We start from the raw sequence: 24,901 nt of genomic DNA on the forward strand, positions 1-24,901 counted from the left end.
ACCTACCTACCTACCCATCCATCCATCCATCCATCCATCCATCCATCCACCTACCTACCTACCTACCTACCTACCTACCTACCTCCCATCCATCCATCCATCCATCCATCCATCCATCCATCCATCTATCTATCTATCTACAGTGGTAACCCACAGTGTGTCCAGTACAGATCCTCTCTGCAGGGTCCTAAGGTCCTCCAGGTGTGACAGGGTGAGGGTATCTATCTATCTATCTATCTACCTACTCACAGTGTGTCCAGTATGGATCCTCTCTGCAGGGTCCTAAGGTCCTCCAGGTGTGACAGGGTGAGGGTATCTATCTATCTATCTATCTATCTATCTATCTATCTATCTATCTATCTATCTATCTACCTACTCACAGTGTGTCCAGTATGGATCCTCTCTGCAGGGTCCTAGGGTCCTCCATGTGGCTCAGGGTGAAGGCAGGGATGTGTCTCAGGCTGTAGCGCTGGTGTTCCCAGGCTACGGTGGAATCCACCAGGTTGATCTTCTTGTGGACCAATCCTAGCTTCACCCAGGGGAACCTGGACCACACCACCTGCACCACACACACACACACACACACACACACACACACACACACACACACACACACACACACACACACACACACACACGGCGTGACTTTAAGGGAGAGTGTTTTTTGCAGGTCTTTCAGTCCGAGTGTATCAAAAAGGCAACTGAGTTAAGGCAGTGGAAGCTTGTGATTGGCTGCACAGAGGTGCTGAAAGTCAGGGGGAGGAAGATACAACCTAACCTTAACCTTAACCCTAAACCTAACCTTAACCCTAAACCTAAACCTAACCTTAACCCTAACCTCAGTAAAACTAACGCTGGTGAATGTTAACCTGGTCGGACCAACCGGAGGTCGTCTCCAGTCCACCTTAATCGTTAACAAGGTGCTGTTTTGATAAACTCAGACTGAAACACCTGCTAAACATACTGTCCTGTGAGCTTAAAGGATACCAGAACGCCGGCTTAAAGGAGTAGTTCACCCCCAACATGACTTGTTTTCTATTGATTACTCATGCCATGGAGACTTGAGTTCAATAATATGTTTTTGTATTTGTTGCATTATTACTACAAAATAAATATTATAGTAAATTTACTCCCATTGATTCCAGATGGGGACCAAATCTTTGTCTTAATAATGTGACAAATACAGAAATATATTATTGAAATCAGATTATTGAAACAGAAATATATTATTGAACTCAAGTCTCCATGGCAGGAGTAATCAATAGGAAAAAAAAATCATTTTGGGGTGAACTACTCCTTTAAAGCACTGGTTCTCAAACCTCTTCAGACCCCAGGTAGGTAACTATCAGGTCCAGGAATGAGACAAAAATAAAAACATCTCAATGAACACAAGGCATCGTGGGATCAGTAATTCATAGTCAGTTTTTGCATTTGGGTTTTTCATGCCAACTCCAATATTGTGCTATTAATTTATAATATTGTTTTGACCTGACATGACGCAGTCTTACCTTGATGAAGTTACAGTATGGATGAAAGCTACTGTATGTCCATCACAGAAAGAAGCTTCTGTAAAGTTACTGAATGTCCATCACATAAAGAAGCTTCTGTAAAGTTACTGAATGTCCATCACATAAAGAAGCTTCTGTAAAGTTACTGTATGTCCATCACATAAAGAAGCTTCTGTAATCCATTACAAGTTTTATTAGCCTTTGGTCACGAAGTTAAACTTTGTACGTTTGTATCATGAGAGTCGGCTATTACTTTATACACCTTTAAACACGTGATTCACTTGCACTGATCTACAAGTTGTCATGCCTTGACAATGACTCTTACATTCCTCAAAAATCTAACTAACTATACTTTGGAATATTATCCACTGCAGCAATGTCAAGTATAGTGTAGTTAAGGACCAGTGGTGTGGTCTTTTAGATCTAGTTTACCTCTTCCAGCTGTTGAAGGAAGGTGTGGTCTTTTAGATCTAGTTTACCTCTTCCAGCTGTTGGAGGAAGGAGTGGTCTTTTAGATCTAGTTTACCTCTTCCAGCTGTTGAAGGAAGGAGTGGTCTTTTAGATCTAGTTTACCTCTTCCAGCTGTTGAAGGAAGGAGTGGTCTTTTAGATCTAGTTTACCTCTTCCAGCTGTTGAAGGAAGGAGTGGTCTTTTAGATCTACTGTAGTTTACCTCTTCCAGCTGTTGAAGGAAGGAGTGGTCTTTTAGATCTAGTTTACCTCTTCCAGCTGTTGAAGGAAGGAGTGGTCTTTTAGATCTAGTTTACCTCTTCCAGCTGTTGAAGAAAGGAGTGGTCTTTTAGATCTAGTTTACCTCTTCCAGCTGTTGGAGGAAGGTGTGGTCTTTTAGATCTAGTTTACCTCTTCCAGCTGTTGAAGGAAGGAGTGGTCTTTTAGATCTAGTTTACCTCTTCCAGCTGTTGAAGGAAGGAGTGGTCTTTTAGATCTAGTTTACCTCTTCCAGCTGTTGAAGGAAGGTGTGGTCTTTTAGATCTAGTTTACCTCTTCCAGCTGTTGAATGAAGGTGTGGTCTTTTAGATCTAGTTTACATCTTCCAGCTGTTGAAGGAAGGAGTGGTCTTTTAGATCTAGTTTACCTCTTCCAGCTGTTGAAGGAAGGAGTGGTCTTTTAGATCTAGTTTACCTCTTCCAGCTGTTGAAGGAAGGTGTGGTCTTTTAGATCTAGTTTACCTCTTCCAGCTGTTGAATGAAGGTGTGGTCTTTTAGATCTAGTTTACATCTTCCAGCTGTTGAAGGAAGGAGTGGTCTTTTAGATCTAGTTTACCTCTTCCAGCTGTTGAAGGAAGGAGTGGTCTTTTAGATCTACTGTAGTTTACCTCTTCCAGCTGTTGAAGGAAGGTGTGGTCTTTTAGATCTAGTTTACCTCTTCCAGCTGTTGAAGGAAGGAGTGGTCTTTTAGATCTAGTTTACCTCTTCCAGCTGTTGAAGGAAGGTGTGGTCTTTTAGATCTAGTTTACCTCTTCCAGCTGTTGAAGGAAGGTGTGGTCTTTTAGATCTAGTTTACCTCTTCCAGCTGTTGAAGGAAGGTGTGGTCTTTTAGATCTAGTTTACCTTTTCCAGCTGTTGAAGGAAGGAGTGGTCTTTTAGATCTAGTTTACCTCTTCCAGCTGTTGAAGGAAGGTGTGGTCTTTTAGATCTAGTTTACCTCTTCCAGCTGTTGAATGAAGGAGTGGTATTTTAGATCTACTGTAGTTTACCTCTTCCAGCTGTTGAAGGAAGGAGTGGTCTTTTAGATCTACTGTAGTTTACCTCTTCCAGCTGTTGAAGGAAGGTGTGGTCTTTTAGATCTAGTTTACCTCTTCCAGCTGTTGAATGAAGGAGTGGTATTTTAGATCTACTGTAGTTTACCTCTTCCAGCTGTTGAATGAAGGAGTGCATGGGGGTCTCGGGTCTGGGTGGGCGGGACACATGCATGTAAAGCTCATCCCCATTGGCCAGAGTGTCCAAACACAAGACCAATGCCACGTTGTCATGGAGCAGACTGGACTCTGATTGGGGGGTAAAAAGGACGGCGACAATGCAATGGTTAACTTAAAATGCTACATCTGCATTTGCAAATCTGCACTAAAACACAGACATTCCAGCTCTCACAACAACACTAAAGGCCTGGTATTTCTTGGAAAGCAAAGGATATTTAAAGTGTCTTCTCTCATTTGAGGTCAATTCTACAAATGTCTTCTAAATCCTAACAGTTTTCTGAAAAACTCATGTTGCTGTTAGTGGTGCTGAAATGTTTTCATGCCAAGGACCCCAACATTATACTGTATGTATTTGGTCATGTCAAGGACCCCCAACATTATACTGTATGTATTTGGTCATGTCAAGGACCCCCAACATTATACTGTATGTATTTGGTCATGTCAAGGACCCCCAACATTATTCTGTATGTATTTGGTCGTGCAACCCTAAATATATTTTGTTCCAGGGGGCCCTAGAAGCAAAGATTTGAGTAAAAAAAACATACGTTAATATAAAATAAAAGAACATTTATTTTCACAATTTTTCAAAAATAGCTGATCTACAATAAAAATCTGCTATTTTCTAAGTATAAAATAATGGCTAAAGTGGTTCAAATCTAAAATGACCCTATAATACGTTAGTGTATTAAACTCACCTGCATGGTCCAGGTTCTCTTCGATCCATCTCTTGGTCCCCAGGAAGTTGTACTTTCCTCCTCCGGTGAGGGAGAACATCAGGTGAAAACTAAACACCAGGTGAGGAGAACATCAGGTGAAAACTAAAGGTGAGGGAGAACATCAGGTGAAAACTAAACCACCAGGTGAGGGAGAACATCAGGTGAAAACTAAACCATCAGGTGAGGGAGAACATCAGGTGAAAACTAAACACCAGGTGAGGGAGAACATCAGGTGAAAACTAAACCACCAGGTGAGGGAGAACATCAGGTGAAAACTAAACACTACCAGGTGAGGGAGAACATCAGGTGAAAACTAAACCACCAGGTGAGGGAGAACATCAGGTGAAAACTAAACCACCAGGTGAGGGAGAACATCAGGTGAAAACTAAACACCAGGTGAGGGAGAACATCAGGTGAAAACTAAACACCAGGTGAGGGAGAACATCAGGTGAAAACTAAACCACCAGGTGAGGGAGAACATCAGGTGAAAACTAAACACCAGGTGAGGAGAACATCAGGTGAAAACTAAACACCAGGTGAGGAGAACATCAGGTGAAAACTAAACACCAGGTGAGGGAGAACATCAGGTGAAAACTAAACACCAGGTGAGGGAGAACATCAGGTGAAAACTAAACACCAGGTGAGGGAGAACATCAGGTGAAAACTAAACACCAGGTGAGGGAGAACATCAGGTGAAAACTAAACACCAGGTGAGGAGAACATCAGGTGAAAACTAAACACCAGGTGAGGAGAACATCAGGTGAAAACTAAACACCGGTGAGGAGAACATCAGGTGAAAACTAAACATCGGTGAGGAGAACATCAGGTGAAAACTAAACACATCGGTGAGGGAGAACATCAGGTGAAAACTAAACATCAGGTGAGGAGAACATCAGGTGAAAACTAAACATCAGGTGAGGGAGAACATCAGGTGAAAACTAAACATCGGTGAGGAGAACATCAGGTGAAAACTAAACATCGGTGAGGAGAACATCAGGTGAAAACTAAACACATCGGTGAGGGAGAACATCAGGTGAAAACTAAAAACACCAGGTGAGGGAGAACATCAGGTGAAAACTAAACATCAGGTGAGGAGAACATCAGGTGAAAACTAAACATCGGTGAGGAGAACATCAGGTGAAAACTAAACACATCGGTGAGGGAGAACATCAGGTGAAAACTAAAAACACCAGGTGAGGGAGAACATCAGGTGAAAACTAAACATCAGGTGAGGGAGAACATCAGGTGAAAACTAAACATCGGTGAGGAGAACATCAGGTGAAAACTAAACACCAGGTGAGGGAGAACATCAGGTGAAAACTAAACATCAGGTGAGGGAGAACATCAGGTGAAAACTAAACATCAGGTGAGGGAGAACATCAGGTGAAAACTAAACCACCAGGTGAGGGAGAACATCAGGTGAAAACTAAAAACACCGGTGAGGGAGAACATCAGGTGAAAACTAAAAACACAAATGACAAATCTGGATGATGGAGATACGCTCATATAGTGATTCACCGCTCTGCTTCACACATAAAGCCACACGTTGCTTCATGACTGTTAACTCACGGTGGTCTGGTGCTGGGGCTGCTGTAGAGCTTGTTGAAGAGGCGAGCCAGCTCTAGGAGGATGGAGACCCCACTGGCGTTAGAGTCTGCACCATGAGACAACCACTGTGGACCACACACACACACACACACACACACACACACACACACACACACACACACACACACACACACACACACACACACACACACACACACACAAACAAGCAGTTTTCTGAAATGTCCACACAAATGTCCAAGCACTTGGAATGTAGGAGTTGAGGCGTTACATTTCATTTGAATTTGTTCCACAGGGAAATATTGTGAAAATAGCAGATCGGCTATTTTCTTAATGTTTTCCTCTAATATTTAACATTTTGGCCAATGTTTAATGTGTCATTTTAGAGGTATTAAAAAGTCCTTAAATTTTGTCACTTTAGAAATGTGCATATACTCTCTATACACGTAATCTTTATATTGGTTTGTTTACTGTTGAGTGAGAAAATAATGTTGCACATTAATTCATCTGGGGACCCCCTAAATAAATTGGGGACCCCCCTCAGAACCATGTTACTGTAGATGTGAAAAAGGTCTCACCGGGGCCAGTCCATAGGAGTCATAGTGGGCAGTGATGACGATGGTAGGCGGGTCCTCCCCTGAGCCAATCAGCACTCCCTGAAACACCCACCAATCAGGTTACAATGAGTCTGAAAACAGCCCACACACATCACCCATGCTGCTGGGACCAAGACATTCAACCGTTATTTCACCCATGAAGACCTGACTCAACAAATAACTTCTAAATCCTAAGAGTCTTCTGAAAAACATTCTGTATGTTGCTATGAAGGTATCTTGACCTTCTGTTGCTATGAAGGTACCTTGACCTGGTATGTCCTGCCCTCTGTCCATCTCTGTGTGAGACCTTGACCTGGTATGTTGTGTCCATCTCTATGTGAGACACCTTGACCTGGTATGTTGTGTCCATCTCTATGTGAGACACCTTGACCTGGTATGTTGTGTCCATCTCTATGTGAGACACCTTGACCTGGTATGTCCTGCCCTCTGTCCATCTCTGTGTGAGACCTTGACCTGGTATGTTGTTTCCATCTCTGTGTGAGAGACCTTGACCTGGTGTCTTGTGGACAACTGTTACATTTCCTCACTCCTCTCCACCGTAGATATTAATGGAGGCTCAAAGGTTCCTTTCCGGATTTAATTAGTTAGGAGTGTTTTGATGGCTCCCTGTTTAAAATAGTGACGCACGATATTATCGGTAGAACATCGATATTGGCAGATATTTCATAAAAAATGCAATATCGGTATTGAACCGATGTCAAAATTATTCTGATATTCTTTTAACGCAATAATAAGTGTGGCTTAAAAAAAAAGAAAAAAAGAAAATCAGCAATGACCTCAATATAAATATAATATATAATAATATATCTATATTGATATCGGACGTTTTGTCTCTACCTACATATTATCAGATATAATATCGGTCTGTTCATCCCTTTTCACGGCTGCTTCCAAGAACCATGCAATGAAAAATAAGTAATAAACAACTACAGACTGAGATGAAACACGTCTTTTGTTCCTACAGCGATAAGGTTATTAAATGAACAAGCCTTGCGCTTGAACAATGAAGAAAACAAATGCTTATGGGCCATTCTTCCATCTGGTATAATGTGGTATATTAGCCTTTTACAATAAGTGCTGTTTGGATTTGGTTCTGTGTGTGTGCGTGTGCGTGTGCGCACGCGCGCGTGTGTGTTGGGGGGTGCTATTTTAGCTTCATCTACTGTACATTTTATTACTTTGTTTATTCTCTCCACTGAATTTCTCTCTTTGGGATAATCAAAACCTTCTTAAAATAGCTGGGTTTAGACACAACGTGTCACATCGCGACACGTTGTGAGCTTGGAGGTTGGTTATTTTCAGTGCTTGATACCACACTGAACTAAGCATAATCAAGTCAATCCTGGAGATGTGGCGTAACGGCATGGATTTCTACACAGAGAGGGCAATTCTTTCAACATAAGATGTTCAAGTTCAGGAGAGTTTGGACAAGGCAATTCTCTTGAACGCTGCCTTCAGGTATGGCATGGAAAGAGGACATTTGCATTTCTTTCACCATAGTAAAAACTGCATTCATGGTCTGGAGAGGACACTTTTTACATACGGATAAAAGGGCAGGGGCTCAAGCCCCCTTTGATGTCTATGTGTGCACATGTCTGGTGTGAGTTTTCACTCCACTCACCTCCAGAGTGACCAGTGTGTTGTCACTCCACTCACCTCCAGAGTGACCAGTGTGTTGTCACTCCACTCACCTCCAGAGTGACCAGTGTGTTGTCACTCACCTCCAGAGTGACCAGTGTGTTGTCACTCCACTCACCTCCAGAGTGACCAGTGTGTTGTCAGTGATGGCTTTAATAGGACTGTTGTTGTTCACTAGGATCTGGAAGGAGGTGGACGTCACCATGCTGCGAAGAACTGCACACACACACACACACACACACACACACACACACACACACACACACACACACACACACACACACACACACACACACACACACACACACACACACACACACACACACACACACACACACACACACACACGCACGCACGCACACACACGCACGCACGCACATACACACGCACGCACGCACGCACATACACACATACGCACGCACGCACGCACATACACACATACGCACGCACGCACGCACATACACACATACGCACGCACGCACGCACAGGAACACAGTAAGAGACCACCAAGAAGAGAGAAAAGGGAACATAAAAGTTATTACCATCACCATCTTGTTGTCTTTATCCCAACACTCTTTAGATGCATTCTTCTGCCAGTTCAGTTCATACTATGGCTTTAGAGCTGCACTTCTTCAGATCCAGGTTCCCAAGCCTTTCTGGGTCATGGCTCACTGGAAACTTGTTGTGCAAAGTCTTTACGATGCTCTTCTGAACATCAACTTAAATCATTATTATTATACAACACGTTGTAGATGTGCTATTTTCAGAGTTAGAGAACCTATCTTCCTGTCGTGAAGAGAGTGCTTCCATTCATCAGGGAAGTTCAGTGTTGGTCGGGGGAGGTGGACGAGAGACTCAGATTTGATTTTGAGATGACAGACTGGGAATCATTTTTCAGTGAACATGGTGATGATGTAGATAGCCTTTGTCAGGTCATCACTGACTATATCTGCTTCTGCGAGAAGGTGTGTGTTCCTACTAAGAAGGTTCGTTGCTTCTCTAACAACAAGCAGTGGATGGCAAAAGACATCATTCACCTCCTTAAGAGGAAAAGGGATCTGTTCCATGCAGGTGACTGGGAGGGCGTGAGGGAGGTGGTGGAGGAGCTTAAAACAGTCAAGGCTCAGGCAAAAGGGAGCTATAGAGCTAAGCTGGAGAACTGTCTGCAGGAGAACAATACGAGACAAGTGTGGGGTGGTTTCAGGAAGATCACAGGGTATGGCTCTGCCAACTCTACTGTGCCAGGCACGGAAGAGCTGGCAAACGAGATGAACCGTTTTTTCAATCGGTTTGACGGAGCTCCTGTTAGTGTTCAACAAGCAGCTGCTGGGTCAAACGGTGACCTCGGTTGCCGCCCTGTTTCTTCCCCTGCACGGTGAGGTGGTTAAGCTAGTGGATAACTACAAATTCCTCGGAGTACACCTGAATAGTTCACTGGACTGGTCGGACAACGTGCAGGCAATTCACAGCAAGGGGAAAAGCAGGCTGTTCCTCCTGAGAAGACTGAGATCGTTTGGGGTGTGCAACAGGATGTTACAGATGTTCTACCAGTCTGTCATGGCAAGTGTCCTCTTTTTTGGTATAACATGCTGGGGTGGCAACAACAGAGCAGGTGACACGTTTAACCTAAACAGACTGGTGAGGAAAGCAGGCTCTGTCGTTGGGTCCTCTCTGCAGGGGGTGGAGGAAGTAACCAGGGTGAGAACAGCGAGGAAGCTAGATTCCATCTTGGAGAACTTCTCCCACCCCCTCCATCCCCTGATCACCACTAAGGTCCAGGGACTACAGATGAAAATGTGCCTGTGGCTAACTCTGGCTCATTTACATTGAAGTGAAAACTGACATGTCCATTAATGAGTACTGTCCCTGTCAAATAAACAAACTTTCAACTTTCTTTATCTAGAGATCACCAGTTACTGGAGTAAGAGAGGAAACGACCGCTTTACCTACCCAGGACGGAGATGTAAGAGATTAGGAAAATCTTTTGTACCGGCTGCCCTTAAGCTGTACAACGAGACACATAACGGACACTTGAAAAGGTCTCCCTTCCTAACCTAGACTGATGGAACTATTGCTGTATTGACTTTGACCCCTAAGGACCTTCCAGGGAGTGTTCATGTGCGTCTTGCGGTGACACACTTCCTAGTTTCTTCTTCTCTGAGCTGTCTTTTTGTTTTTTTTTCCGCACTGATTTTTGACATTGCACTATTAGGTTGTGTTGGTAGTTTCTGAGTATTTTGCTGTCATTTTAACAATGTCAGTGAGATACTTGTTGCGCTAACTACCATTGACTGCTATGGTCTCTTTTGTAAGACACTTTATGTATATATACTTATATATTATTCACCCCTCTATTGATGCACCTTCTCTTTATTGGTACTGTACTGCTCTTGTTTTTTACTCTTATCTATCTTTTTTCTTACTTCTCTGTAACTTTGTAAATAACTGTATACTGCTGTGCTACAACTGGACAACTGAATTTCCCCCTTGGGATAATAAAGGTATCTATCTATCTATCTATCTACCTCTGACCAGTATAGAGGAGGTTCTCTAACCAGTATGTTGGAGGTGTGGGGTTATCTTACCTCTAACCAGTACGTTGGAGCTCCGTGCGGCTGCAGCCAGGCTGACCTCCTCATACATGCAGAGGGTTAGGGTTAGGGTTAGTGTTAGGGTTATCTTACCTCTAACCAGTACGTTGGAGCTCCGTGGGGTTCTTACCTCTAACCAGAACGTTGGAGCTCCGTGCGGCTGCAGCCTGGGTTAGGGTTATTGTTAGGGTTATCTTACCTCTAACCAGTACGTTGGAGCTCCGTGCGGCTGCAGCCAGGCTGACCTCCTCATACATGCAGAGGGTTAGGGTTAGGGTTAGTGTTAGGGTTATCTTACCTCTAACCAGTACGTTGGAGCTCCGTGGGGTTCTTACCTCTAACCAGAACGTTGGAGCTCCGTGCGGCTGCAGCCTGGGTTAGGGTTAGTGTTAGGGTTAGTGTTAGGGTTAAGGTTACCTCTAACCAGTACGTTGGAGCTCCGTGCGGCTGCAGCCTGGCTGACCTCCTCATACATGCAGAGCAGCTGCTCGTCCTCTGGGGCCACGTAGACGGGCATCCTGGTCTCCTCCTGCAGGGCAGCGCTCTCGCTCTCCATGAAGGACTGCAGGGACGTGCAGAGAATGTTAGAGAGGCAGGGGCTGACATTTCTAAAAGGGCCTTTTGGTGAAAACATCCAAAATGTCCGACCTCCAGCTTGGAGGTCGGCTATTTTCGATGATTGATTTCTACACATTTCTTGATTTCAACATAAGAGGCTGCGTTCAAACTTTTTGGACACGGTAATTCTCTTGAAAGCTGCCTTCAGATATGGCACAGAAAGGGGGGCATTTGCATTTCTTTCACCATAGTGAAAACGGCATGCATGGTCCAGTTGTACTTGTTTACCTGTACAACGTGGTGACAGAGGAGGTGTTGCATAGCATCATGTTTACCTGTACAACGTGGTGACAGAGGAGGTGTTGTATAGCATCATGTTTACCTGTACAACATGGTGACAGAGGAGGTGTTGTATAGCATCATGTTTACCTGTACAACATGGTGACAGAGGAGGTGTTGTATAGCATCATGTTTACCTGTACAACATGGTGACAGAGGAGGTGTTGCATAGCATCATGTTTACCTGTACAACGTGGTGTGGGACAGAGGAGGTGTTGTATAGCATCATGTTTACCTGTACAACGTGGTGACAGAGGAGGTGTTGTATAGCATCATGTTTACCTGTACAACGTGGTGACAGAGGAGGTGTTGTATAGCATCATGTTTACCTGTACAACGTGGTGACAGAGGAGGTGTTGCATAGCATCATGTTTACCTGTACAACGTGGTGACAGAGGAGGTGTTGCATAGCATCATGTTTACCTGTACAACGTGGTGACAGAGGAGGTGTTGTATAGCATCATGTTTACCTGTACAACGTGGTGACAGAGGAGGTGTTGTATAGCATCATGTTTACCTGTACAACGTGGTGACAGAGGAGGTGTTGTATAGCATCATGTTTACCTGTACAACATGGTGACAGAGGAGGTGTTGTATAGCATCATGTTTACCTGTACAACGTGGTGACAGAGGAGGTGTTGTATAGCATCATGTTTACCTGTACAACGTGGTGACAGAGGAGGTGTTGTATAGCATCATGTTTACCTGTACAACGTGGTGACAGAGGAGGTGTTGTATAGCATCATGTTTACCTGTACAACATGGTGACAGAGGAGGTGTTGTATAGCATCATGTTTACCTGTACAACGTGGTGTGGGACAGAGGAGGTGTTGTGAGGCATCAGCAGCAGGATGGCAGCAGCGTTCTGTCTCTGTGACTCCAGGAACTTCTCTGTGGTGAAGTCTGCCACCTTCATGATGACACAGCGTCTCGTCAGGACAGGCTCGTCTGAGGAGCGCGCCTCTGCCACCACGATGGCCCCCCGACATCCTGCAGGGACGAAACAACAAGGTGAGATTCAACACTCTGAGGAGCGCCCCTCTGCCACCACGATGGCCCCCCGACAGTTACTCTGTCACCACGATGGCCCCCCGACAGTTACTCTGCCACCACGATGGCCCCCGACAGTTACTCTGCCACCACGATGGCCCCCCGACAGTTACTCTGCCACCACGATGGCCCCCCGACAGTTACTCTGCCACCACGACTGCCAACTTATAGGCAGGCCCAGCTTTGTGTGATGTCATGCCATGACTCTGTCTCTGCCTGCCTGTCTGTCTGTCTGTCTGTCTGTCTGTCTGTCTGCCTGCCTGCCTGCCTGCCTGCCTGCCTGTCTGTCTGTCTGTCTGTCTGTCTGTCTGTCTGTCTGTCTGTCTGTCTGTCTGTCTGTCTGTCTGTCTGCCTGCCTGCCTGCCTGCCTGCCTGCCTGCCTGTCTGTCTGTCTGTCTGTCTGTCTGTCTCTCTGCCTGCCTGACTCTGTCTGTCTGTCTCTGTCTGCCTGTCTGTCTGCCTGTCTGTCTGTCTCTCTGTCTGTCTGCCTGCCTGGCCTGTCTCTTTGTCTGCTGGCCTTCCCGCCTGCCTTCCTGCCCATTCGTCCATCCGTCCGTCCGTCCGTCCGTCCGTCCGTCCGCTCATGTGAGGCATGCCGTCAGTTGTTCATTTCATGTCAGTTTCGTCTGGTCTGTGTTTGTGTTTGTCTGGAACTAATCTTGCAAACCACTGGACCGACCAGCTTGAATTTCTTGTGCCCACATTCTTTCCTATTTTTGAAAACTCGAATAATTTCAGAATGGAAGTCAAAAGGGGGCTCAAGTCGGACCAAAAGTTCCAAAACCATGAACAAATATTGCATCATACGTCAAAGACCATGCCCGTATATGGAGACAACCAACATCACATCACAAGGCTGGCCACATCCGGTTCTCAGGATTCCAATTTGGGGATTTATTTGCCCAAAATGTAAAGTTCTCATGCACACCTGACATATAAAATTGTAAATGTTCATATTTCACAACACACACCGACAGGAGAGGTAAGCATGCAAGGCACCAACCTGCTCATCGGTTGGGGCTCAAGTGTGCTGCTCAGGGACACTTGGACACTACAGCAGGGGTTTTCAAAGTGGGTGACGGGGCACCCTGGGGTGACGGGCACCCTGGGGTGCCGCGACGGCAGTCCAGGGGTGCCGCGAGATAAGTAATTTTCAGTCAGTTCTAACCAAAATGGCTATTATCTCAACGTTTTCCTCGCAACATAATCACTAAAATATCGTCACTGTCGGGCAGAAACCTTGTATCTCCAAGTATACGTTTTTTGGTAAAGCAAGGCCCTGCTTCATCATACAGGACCGTCGCACAAAACTATTGGTGTGCTTGTAGATCGGCTGTTTTCACTAGTTTAGTACATTTTATAGATGATAAATACAAAATGAACGGTTTTGGACATACAAGGGAAAAAATTATAATGTAGGGGTGCCTCGGATTAAAAAAAATATTCATGGGGTGCTCTGAGACAAAAAAGTTTGGGAACCCCTGCACTACAGTATGTCAGGGGAAGCTGGGGAATCGACCCGAGAACCGTCTCTTCTCCCCAAGCGGCCGCTCTTCCTCCTGAGCCACTGCTGCCCAAATGTGGGTTTATGTCGTTCTTCAACCGATGAAGTTCACCACAGCGAGATGGAGGACCGCGTGAGCCACCAGGAAGTGAGTAAAAGCTCTGTGAGGGGAGATGGAGCAGAACTCTGCTTTGTTCTGTGGGTTGATCTGAACGCGGAGGCAGGTGGCCAGGATGAAGCTTCCCACGCAGGAGATGAAGCCGGACAGGAAGCTGTTGAAGGGGAAGGTTCCTACGAGCAGGCAGTACAGGAACTGCAGCGCCCCGGTCAGCAGGATGTACAGCAGGTACGCGTCCAACACCTTCAGCTTCTGAGGCGTGGTGGCGGCGTACTGCTCTGAGACACGGTAAACTAACGATGTCACCGAACTGGACATGGCTTCTGTTTCAGAGTACTATGCTCTCCAATGTGAATGTTGGACCGATGGCTCTTTCACCCGCCACGCTTCTTCCTTTGGTTGGTTGGGAAGTCTGTTAGGACAAATTCCCCGGTTTCTTTTATACGACGATTTAGTGATGTAGGCATGATGTTGCTGTAAATCATATTTACAGTAGATATCCATATTTGGGCATGGTAAGTGGAGGACGTCTGACTGTATTTGGAAAGCAAAAGTTATGTACAGTGTTCATTTTGACATAAAAGATTGATTTAGTTTAGTCATAGTTTTGACTTTTAATCATATTTTAGTCATCTGAAAGCTCTTAGTTTTAGTCTAGATCTAAGATTATAGTTGTCAAAATCTGCACTTGATTTTGTCGACAAATATGTATTTTTGAGCGGTGCTAACCACTCCTATTCGTGGCTTTGCGTTTTTTTGCACCGTGTTTTTCCAAGGGTTTCCCCATTGGATGACGTAAGTTTGACGTAAGCTTCCAATTGGGGTTTTCCCATGGAGTTTATTATAACCACACACCACATGACGTCACAGACAACACAGCAACAGGGAAAGCCAACGTTCCCCGTTGCTAAGGTCATGTAGGAGGTACAGTACGGCCGTGTTTTTCCAAGGGTTTCCCCATTGGATGACGTAAGTTTGACGTAAGCTTCCAATTGGGGTTTTCCCATGGAGTTTATTATAACCACACACCACATGACGTCACAGACAACACAGCAACAGGGAAAGCCAACGTTCCCCGTTGCTAAGGTCATGTAGGAGGTACAGTACGGCCTTAGAAACATGAATTAGAAACATGAAACTATTGCGGTCAGTGATGACAGTGTGACAACGGCTTCATCGTTGTTGTTATTGTTGTCACAGTGAAAGAGTCTATGGAGACACAAAGGTGAATGTTGTCACTCTAAGCGTCTACAGAGACACAAGGTGAATGAGATCTGGTTACCTTTCATGTTGGGTGACAGTTAGTGACAGTATAAGTGGGAGGAGTTGAGATGTTATAATATGAATATAAATGAGGATCTGATCAGACTGATAGAAGGATCCTTCCATCGTCTCACAGGTAAGAAGACATCATGTTCTCTGCTTTCACTTTGACACAGACTGATATTTTCCTTACTTTTTTGTAATTGTTCCTTATTTTGCTCAAAATTAAGGTTCAAATCTTTCAACTTTTTGTAATTGGTTGTAATTCATAAATGTGTTGAAATTTCTGTAATTTTTTGTCATTTCTTCGACGGTAACTGGAAGGAGTTTAGCTGTATCAATATAAGTGAAGAGATGTCAGGTCACTATGTTTGGCAAAGAATATGAATAGTAGAATTCAAGTGGTTCATGTAAAAATAAAATAAAAACGTTTCTATCACACATTGCTTGTGGGCTGTGAAATAACACTGAGGACCATATAGGGGCATATCCGCTATTGGATTTGGCATTTCTTTAACCCTCTAAGGCCTGCATTAAGAAATACTTGAAATAAAAAAATTTAAAAAATCAGATGGTGTTGTAGGAGTCCTATTAAGAGGAAAATGTAATGTTTTTTTCAAAAAAATGTTTTTGTAAGATTTTATAGCCATAAATCAAAAATCATAAATCTAGCTCTAATTTACATATGGGGGATATTTTTCACAATAATAACATATGTACATGTTCTAGACATTCTAATGATCACCAAAAAAAATAGTACAGGCATTTTACTTATGTTTTTGTGAGGTATAGCTTCCATCAAAAAGTGAGATGTTGTTCGTCAAAACTCTGGAATTTCAGCGGGTGTGGCGGGTGTGAATGTCAGCCCCTGTGGGGGGGTATTTATATGCAAATATTGTGGCCAATGGCATTGTAATACTAAACAATAGAATCCAATGGTGGTGTTTAGGTGGTAGGGGGAGCTAAAATAAAATGATTTAAACCTTTTTTTGGATAAAATACAAACGTTGTAATATTACAACCGTGGGCCTTAGAGGGTTAAAGGACCAGGTCACCTCTGGGACAACCAGATCTTATTTTATTGTTGTGTGGGACACGATCAACACAATCCTGAATTACTTTTTGTGTTCAATCTGTGTTTTTAGATATGTTAGTATTCCAGCATGCTACAACTGGTCATATGATGCATTTTGCATCATATGACCAGTTGTAGCATGCTGAAATCGGCTGAAATACTAAAATATCTAAAAACACAGATTGAACACTCAGGATTGTGTTGATCGTGTCCCACACAACAATAAAATAAGATCTGGTTGTCCCAGAGGTGACCTGGTCCTTTAACCACTATATTATTCAATAAAATCTTATTGTGACACAGGGACGTGCTGGGCCCCTGATTCAGCCCGGGAAAAAGAGTTGGAGAGGCCCTCATTGCGCGCTAAAGAGAGAGATCTCTCTATAGCGCTGCTGCTACTCAAAGATTTGTGACAAAGTGACAAGCCAGTGGGCCAATTACATGAGTTATATTTCGTCGTTGGCGGGTGGAAACCTTGTATGTCCAAAACCGTTTGTTTTGTATTTATCATTTAAAGAAATATTTAAATTAGTGAAAACAGCCGATCTACAAGCACACAACGCCGAATTACGACAGTGCCGAATTACTTTGTTGGCCGCCCAGCCCCCAAAATGGAACAAAGGCTGACATTTGATTTAAATTATTTTCCTAATGGCCGGCCTGGACCGGCCGGGAATGAACCGGCCGCTCAGGAGTTGTCCCGCTTTTCCCAATGGTCAGCACGTCCCTGTTGTGATATCAGACAATGACAACACTAACATTTTCCTTTCTTCTCAAGAGGTGGAGACATAGAGGTGGAGACATAGAGGCGAAGATGAAGCTGACCCTGTGGGTTGTTCTGTTCCATGCATGCATCTCTGCTGCTGCACCACTGGAGCTCAAAGAGAAGAACGTCAGTTATGAGTCGAACTCAGAGGAAGACAACAGCCTGTTTCAGGCTCCTCAGTCAGAACACAACACTGAGTTGTTCCCTGAAGAAGAACCCAATTACACTGAGTCTTACTCAGAAGAAGAACCCAATCACACTGAGTCTTACTCAGAAGAAGAACCCAATCATACGGAGTCTTACTCAGATGAAGAAACCAATGATACTGAGTTGTACCCAGATGAAGAAGAACCCATTGATACTGAGGTGTTCCCAGATGAAGAATCCAATTACACTGAGTCTTACTCAGAGGAAGAATCCAATGCAACTGGGTTGTACCCAGATGATGAAAAACCCAATGACACTGAGCTTTCCCCAGAAGAAGAACCCAGTGACACCGAGTCATACCCAGATGAAGAACCCATTGACACTGAGTTGTTCCCAGAAGAAGAACCCAGTGACACAGAGTTGTCCCCAGCAGTAGAACCCAGTGATACTGAGTTGTTCCCAGCAGTAGAACCCAGTGACACTGAGGTGTACCCAGAAGAAGAACCCAATGACGCTGATATTGTAGAATGGTCTTCAGGGTTCATAACGTCAAAGGAAAGGCTTGTTTCAGAAGGACACGGAAACTTCATAAATACTATTATTTCACACGTAGTGCATTCAGTGTAGTGCATGTCAGCATCATGTTGCTTAGAAGTCCTTAAAAGTGCAAATCAGTTTAAAGCACAGGCGACAGTCTTAGGTTTTTATACAGCAGCCTGACAGCTTTATGATATAAACTCTGCTGCAGTCTCTCGTTATGGTTCATGATACTCTGGTATCGCATGCTGTCTTAATAAACAAATAAACCAATGAGCTGAGCTCTCTCCTCAGCAAGACAAAGAGTCAGAACTCAGTGACATTGACCTGATCTCCAGCGGTACCACAGCATGGTATAATATAGCAAAATAGTCCTATTATAAACACACAGGTGTGATTTCTTTATTTGTTTTGTCAGAGCGCAACCAAACATAAAATGACTTGTCTTGTAGTCCTACTGAACCTCTCCTACGATCCCTAACATTTTATTCTAGTGTTTATTAGTGTGGTTGCCCCTGCAGTCTAGTGTTTATTAGTGTGGTTGCCCCTGCAGTCTAGTGTTTATTAGTGTGGTTGCCCCTGCAGTCTAGTGTTTATTAGTGTGGTTGTCCCTGCAGTACATGTCAGACTATTCCATCCATCTGCCTTCCCCTCCAAGCCCCTCCCAGCGTGTTGATGAAGTTGTCTTAGTTTTAGTCATCATTGCTTCTTTTCTTTAAATATATTTCTGTCAGTGAAACAAGGAAGTCGACGAATAGTTTTAGTCGAAGAAATGAACACTGCTACTGTAAAATTATTTCAAATACAGTATTAGACATTAACCACGTTTCTCTCTTTTCTTTCATTTCTCCTTGCTCTCCCTGCCCCCCCCCCCCCCTCTTTTTCTTTTCAATTACTGTGACAAACAACAAAAACAAGCAGATCTACAAGCTCACAATGTGTTGCAGCATTCTGCATTGTGACGTTGTAGATCTAGTTGTCATTACAAACACACCCATGCCTTGTATGCCCATACAAGCCGCCACACTCTGCTAAACAGATGTTATGCTGTTATGTGTTTTGCAAAGTCCCGGAAAAGATGCACTGTGATTGGCCGGTACAGTCACTTTGATTGGAAGTTGATGAGATTGTGGTGGCTTGTATGGGACAACCAAGGCATGGATGTGTTTGTAATGACAACAAGTAACACATCATTTTGACAACAACAAATAGTGTAAAAGCGATAGGCTTACGGGCTCCACTCTATGCTATGAGAGCTGCTGGGATGTATATCGTTGTTGTCGGGTGGAAACCTCGTATCTCCAAGTTTCAAATTTGTACGTTCTATCGCAAAGTAAAGCCTTGCTTCATCATACAAGGCCGTCGCACAAAAGTAGTGAAAACAGCAGATCTACAATGTGCTTGTAGATCGGCTGTTTTCACTAGTTAAATCACTTTATAATGATAAATGCAAAACAAACGGTTATGGACATACAAGGTTTTCACCCGACAACGACGACATACAGTATGCTGTCCTGTTTATTTTAGTGTACATCACTTTGGTTTCAACACTGTTGTTTTAAATGTGCTTTATAAATAAAGTGGATTGGATTGAGTATGGTGTGTTTTCCTACCATGTCTTTGTGGTCCCAGGTCGTACTAGTGAGTATGGTGTGTTTTCCTACCATGTCTCTGTGCTCCCAGGTCGTATGGTGTGTTTTCCTACCATGTCTCTGTGGTCCCAGGTCATAGTGAGTATGGTGTGTTTAATACCATGTCTCTGTGGTCCCAGGTCGTAGTGAGTATGGTGTGTTTTCCTACCATGTCTCTGTGGTCCCAGGTCATAGTGAGTATGGTGTGTTTTCCTACCATGTCTTTGTGGTCCCAGGTCATAGTAGTGAGTATGGTGTGTTTTCCTACCATGTCTCTGTGGTCCCAGGTCGTATGGTGTGTTTTCCTACCATGTCTTTGTGGTCCCAGGTCGTAGTAGTGAGTATGGTGTGTTTTCCTACCATGTCTCTTATGGTGTGTTTTCCTACCATGTCTTTGTGGTCCCAGGTCGTATGGTGTGTTTTCCTACCATGTCTCTGTGCTCCCAGGTCGTATGGTGTGTTTTCCTACCATGTCTCTGTGGTCCCAGGTCGTATGGTGTGTTTTCCTACCATGTCTTTGTGGTCCCGGGTCGTATGGTGTGTTTTCCTACCATGTCTTTGCGGTCCCAGGTCGTATTGCTATAGCAGATCTACAAGCTTGCAGCGTGGCACTCGGTGCCGCGCTGTGAGCTTGTATATGGTATGGTGTGTTTTCCTACCATGTCTCTGTGGTCCCAGGTCGTATGGTGTGTTTTCCTACCATGTCTTTGTGGTCCCAGGTCGTAGTAGTGAGTATGGTGTGTTTTCCTACCATGTCTTTGTGGTCCCAGGTCGTAGTAGTGAGTATGGTGTGTTTTCCTACCATGTCTATGTGGTCCCAGGTCGTATGGTGTGTTTTCCTACCATGTCTCTGTGGTCCCAGGTCGTATGGTGTGTTTTCCTACCATGTCTCTGTGGTCCCAGGTCGTATGGTGTGTTTTCCTACCATGTCTCTTATGGTGTGTTTTCCTACCATGTCTCTGTGGTCCCAGGTCGTAGTAGTGAGTATGGTGTGTTTTCCTACCATGTCTCTGTGCTCCCAGGTCGTATGGTGTGTTTTCCTACCATGTTTCTGTGGTCCCAGGTCGTATGGTGTGTTTTCCTACCATGTCTCTGTGGTCCCAGGTCGTATGGTGTGTTTTCCTACCATGTCTCTGTGGTCCCAGGTCGTATGGTGTGTTTTCCTACCATGTCTCTTATGGTGTGTTTTCCTACCATGTCTCTGTGGTCCCAGGTCGTAGTAGTGAGTATGGTGTGTTTTCCTACCATGTCTCTGTGGTCCCAGGTCGTATGGTGTGTTTTCCTACCATGTCTCTGTGGTCCCAGGTCGTATGGTGTGTTTTCCTACCATGTCTCTGTGGTCCCAGGTCGTATGGTGTGTTTTCCTACCATGTCTCTTATGGTGTGTTTTCCTACCATGTCTCTGTGGTCCCAGGTCGTAGTAGTGAGTATGGTGTGTTTTCCTACCATGTCTCTGTGGTCCCAGGTCGTATGGTGTGTTTTCCTACCATGTCTCTGTGGTCCCAGGTCGTATGGTGTGTTTTCCTACCATGTCTCTGTGGTCCCAGGTCGTAGTGAGTATGGTGTGTTTTCCTACCATGTCTCTGTGGTCCCAGGTCGTAGTAGTGAGTATGGTGTGTTTTCCTACCATGTCTTTGTGGTCCCAGGTCGTAGTAGTGAGTATGGTGTGTTTTCCTACCATGTCTCTGTGGTCCCAGGTCGTAGTGAGTATGGTGTGTTTTCCTACCATGTCTCTGTGGTCCCAGGTCGTAGTGAGTATGGTGTGTTTTCCTACCATGTCTCTGTGGTCCCAGGTCGTAGTGAGTATGGTGTGTTTTCCTACCATGTCTCTGTGGTCCCAGGTCGTAGTGAGTATGGTGTGTTTTCCTACCATGTCTCTGTGGTCCCAGGTCGTAGTGAGTATGGTGTGTTTTCCTACCATGTCTTTGTGGTCCCAGGTCGTAGTGAGTATGGTGTGTTTTCCTACCATGTCTCTGTGGTCCCAGGTCGTAGTGAGTATGGTGTGTTTTCCTACCATGTCTCTGTGGTCCCAGGTCGTAGTGAGTATGGTGTGTTTTCCTACCATGTCTCTGTGGTCCCAGGTCGTATGGTGTGTTTTCCTACCATGTCTCTGTGGTCCCAGGTCGTATGGTGTGTTTTCCTACCATGTCTCTTATGGTGTGTTTTCCTACCATGTCTCTGTGGTCCCAGGTCGTATGGTGTGTTTTCCTACCATGTCTTTGTGGTCCCAGGTCGTAGTAGTGAGTATGGTGTGTTTTCCTACCATGTCTTTGTGGTCCCAGGTCGTAGTAGTGAGTATGGTGTGTTTTCCTACCATGTTTCTGTGGTCCCAGGTCGTAGTGCTGCATCCTGTAGGCGGTGAACTCATAGGAGGAGACGGCTGGCAGGGCGGAGCCTTGCAGGGAGCCAGCAGCACACAGCAGCAGCACAGCCGTCCTCATGGACATCACCACGCCTTGTCCCAACGCCATTCTGTCACACAGGGACGTGCAGAGAATGTTAGAGTTTTGGTGAAAATATCAAAAATAGCAGACCTCCAAGCTCACAACGCGTCGCAGAGCGAGGCGTTGTGAGCTTGGAGGTCGGCTATTTTCAATGCTTGATACCACACTGAACTAAGCATAATCAAGTCAATACTGGAGAATGTGGCGTAACGGCATGGATTTCTACACAGAGAGGGAAATTCTTTCAACATAATTCATTCAAGTTCAGGAGAGTTTGGACAAGGCAATTCTCTTGAATGCTGTCTTCAGGTATGGCATGGAAAGAGGGGGCATTTGCATATCTTTCACCATAGGGAAAACCGCATTCATGGTCTGGAGAGGACACTTTTTATAGACGGATAAAAGGACAGGAGCTCAAGCCCCCTTTGATGTCTATGTGTGCACATGTCTGTGTCACAGCCTCAGTCTGGAGGAGGAGCTTTAAGTTCAATTAATAATTATCTCCATTTATTACGTTTTTGTGTATTTTATTTTCCCTTTCTTGTAAATTAACGCCCTGCTTGATCATACAGCATCACGCAAAAGTATCAAAAGTAGCAGCTCCGTTTCAACATCAATATATTAACAGTTTTCAACTTTGGCTTTTGGACATACAGTACATGTATGAGGTGTCCACACGACAGAGACAAGATGCTACTGTAGGACATACAGTAGATGTATGAGGTACCCATACATACAGTACATGTATGAGGTGTCCACACGACAGAGACAAGATGCTACTGTAGGAGGCCTATGTGTTCTGGTGCTTTAGTTTTTAAAACAGACAGTATGTGTTGTTCACTCAGATTGTAGCAGGGCTACATGGGGTTTCAGAGGCAGATTATATGCCACAATGCCATCAATACGGTGCATCATTTGTGTTTTAAGTTAAATTCATTATACAATTATGTGCTATAATAACGTTGGGATGCTCTGAATAGTGAGTCGCGAGGAATCCAGTCCACTGAAAGCCCAACGGACTTGGAGCTACAGAAAAGGTTACAGAAAAGAATGGACAAGAACAATAGTCTGGTTGGCAACTAATACAATAAAATGACTTGTGACAGACAGGGCCACAGCCTTGACCATGAAGAGTTGGGAACAACAGTCTGTTTGACTGGGCTGTTATTATAACTCAAAACCATAAATTCACAATCACTTGCCTTGCCAACCTGTGTGCTGCATTGAGGCCTTCCCAACCCGTGTGCTGCATTGAGGCCTTCCCAACCTGTGTGCTGCATTGAGGCCTTCCCAACCTGTGTGCTGCATTGAGGCCTTCCCAACCTGTGTGCTGCATTGAGGCCTTCCCAACCTGTGTGCTGCATTGAGGCACATGGTCGGTCGGCCAGCCATTCATTTGGCTGCCATGTTAAATTAAGTGGTCAGATATACAGTAGGTGAGCAGCGTAAGTAGGCTGTGAACTATAAGAGGTTGGGAGGCACTTCTTTATTATCATTATTAGAACATGAATAAAGTGCTTACCTCGTCTCTCTGCTGTCCAGTGGGTCTCCTCACCTCCTGTGACAACAGCGTGCAACAAACCAACCAACCTGCAGCTCCTGGGATCCTCTGTCTCTCTGTAGGTAAGAAACCCAACCGTCACCATCTGCTGCACGGGATCAACTCTACTAAACCTACTAAACCTATTCCCCCAATCCCTACACACACACACGCACACACACACACACACACACACACACACACACACACGCACACATTAATTCACAACAGTGGGTAATCTTCACACAGGAAAAAAAACAGTCTGAAGAACTGATTAACTGATTGATAGGGATGCGACAGTTAATCAAACTAATCAATTTAAATATACAACATCAATGAATAATCAATTAGTATCTTGGGCCTGTCAATTTAGACAAAAAGTCAAAAATATAGAATGATCTATTATTCGATAAGATAAATCAGTAATAAGTAAATGATAGCTTAATTGCTATGTAATCGATAGCAGCCCAAGGAGTGCTCAAGACAGACTGAGTAACTACCAGTAACTACCAGTTTACTACCAGTAACTACCAGTAACTACCAGAGTACTACATCATACAAGATACGATTTCAAACATGAAACAACACATTAAAGTACTTGGTTGGTGCAAACACACATTGAAAACATTAAGACGATTGACAACTTCAGATATCAGATTTATTCTTTTATATTACATCACACAGAACATTAATATTGTTAAATACTAAATGGAGCTTGTTTACATCCGTTCCACAATCATAATACGTCTGACAAATAATAAAAAAAGCATCTCTATGTTAAAATGTATCATTTCCCAGATTTCAAAATAAATTAAAACGTACAACAGCCGATAAATATATATTTTTGTTACGAGGCGTTACTTAAGGCAGAATCTACTTTAGTAAACTCGTCATGAGGTGAGAAGTGAACCAACTGAGTTCTGACTGTGACTGAGTGAGTTCTGACTGTGACTGAGTGAGTTCTGACTGTGACTGAGTGAGTTCTGACTGTGACTGAGTGAGTTCTGACTGTGAGCCAACTGAGTGAGTTCTGACTGTGTTTTGGCCAAAAGCAGAGCACGATATGAACAACATGTGAATCCATTAGAATAACATTTAGACAAAGTAGGAACAGATCACAAATAATCAACAAAAACAAGACAAAAAACCTGCAGGAACATTGTATGTTTTGTCGAGTGACGCGGGCATGCGATAAATTATAAATTAACTGTAAGTCATGGTCGATAAAGAGGAGAATGTTAGAGTTTAATGTTTACAGTGACTGCTTTGACACTAACCTTAGATGGTGGCTGTATTTGCCACGTTGTCTTACATGAGCCACTGAGCTACAGTAGCCTTTAGTCAGTGTGCTTTCC

The 24,901-nt window shown here is 44.2% G+C and overlaps 2 protein-coding genes across 2 annotated transcripts in view; both read right to left on the bottom strand.

The window, feature by feature from the left end:
- Positions 1 to 22,033, bottom strand: part of LOC308287278 (BOS complex subunit ncln) — a gene marked incomplete at its 5' end in the record, with an annotated part of 37,660 nt that extends 15,627 nt beyond the window's left edge. Inside the window, 9 exons of the mRNA XM_080728394.1 lie at positions 381 to 559; positions 3,376 to 3,515; positions 4,142 to 4,230; positions 5,732 to 5,835; positions 6,307 to 6,384; positions 8,102 to 8,199; positions 10,992 to 11,136; positions 12,271 to 12,461; positions 21,877 to 22,033. Of these exons, the coding sequence (XP_080584520.1) occupies positions 381 to 559; positions 3,376 to 3,515; positions 4,142 to 4,230; positions 5,732 to 5,835; positions 6,307 to 6,384; positions 8,102 to 8,199; positions 10,992 to 11,136; positions 12,271 to 12,461; positions 21,877 to 22,033 (1,181 nt within the window). The remainder of the gene's footprint in view (positions 1 to 380; positions 560 to 3,375; positions 3,516 to 4,141; positions 4,231 to 5,731; positions 5,836 to 6,306; positions 6,385 to 8,101; positions 8,200 to 10,991; positions 11,137 to 12,270; positions 12,462 to 21,876) is intronic.
- On the bottom strand, positions 14,120 to 14,461 carry LOC308286764 (dolichyl-diphosphooligosaccharide--protein glycosyltransferase subunit DAD1-like; the record flags this gene model as incomplete). Its single annotated transcript, XM_080727889.1, has 1 exon — positions 14,120 to 14,461. The coding sequence occupies one exon, from the start codon at positions 14,459 to 14,461 to the stop codon at positions 14,120 to 14,122; it is 342 nt and encodes a 113-aa protein (XP_080584015.1).
- Positions 22,034 to 24,901: the final 2,868 nt, after the last annotated feature.

This window comes from Nannobrachium achirus (assembly GCF_963921795.1).
Source record: "Nannobrachium achirus genome assembly, chromosome: 6".
Classification (NCBI taxonomy): domain Eukaryota; kingdom Metazoa; phylum Chordata; class Actinopteri; order Myctophiformes; family Myctophidae; genus Nannobrachium; species Nannobrachium achirus.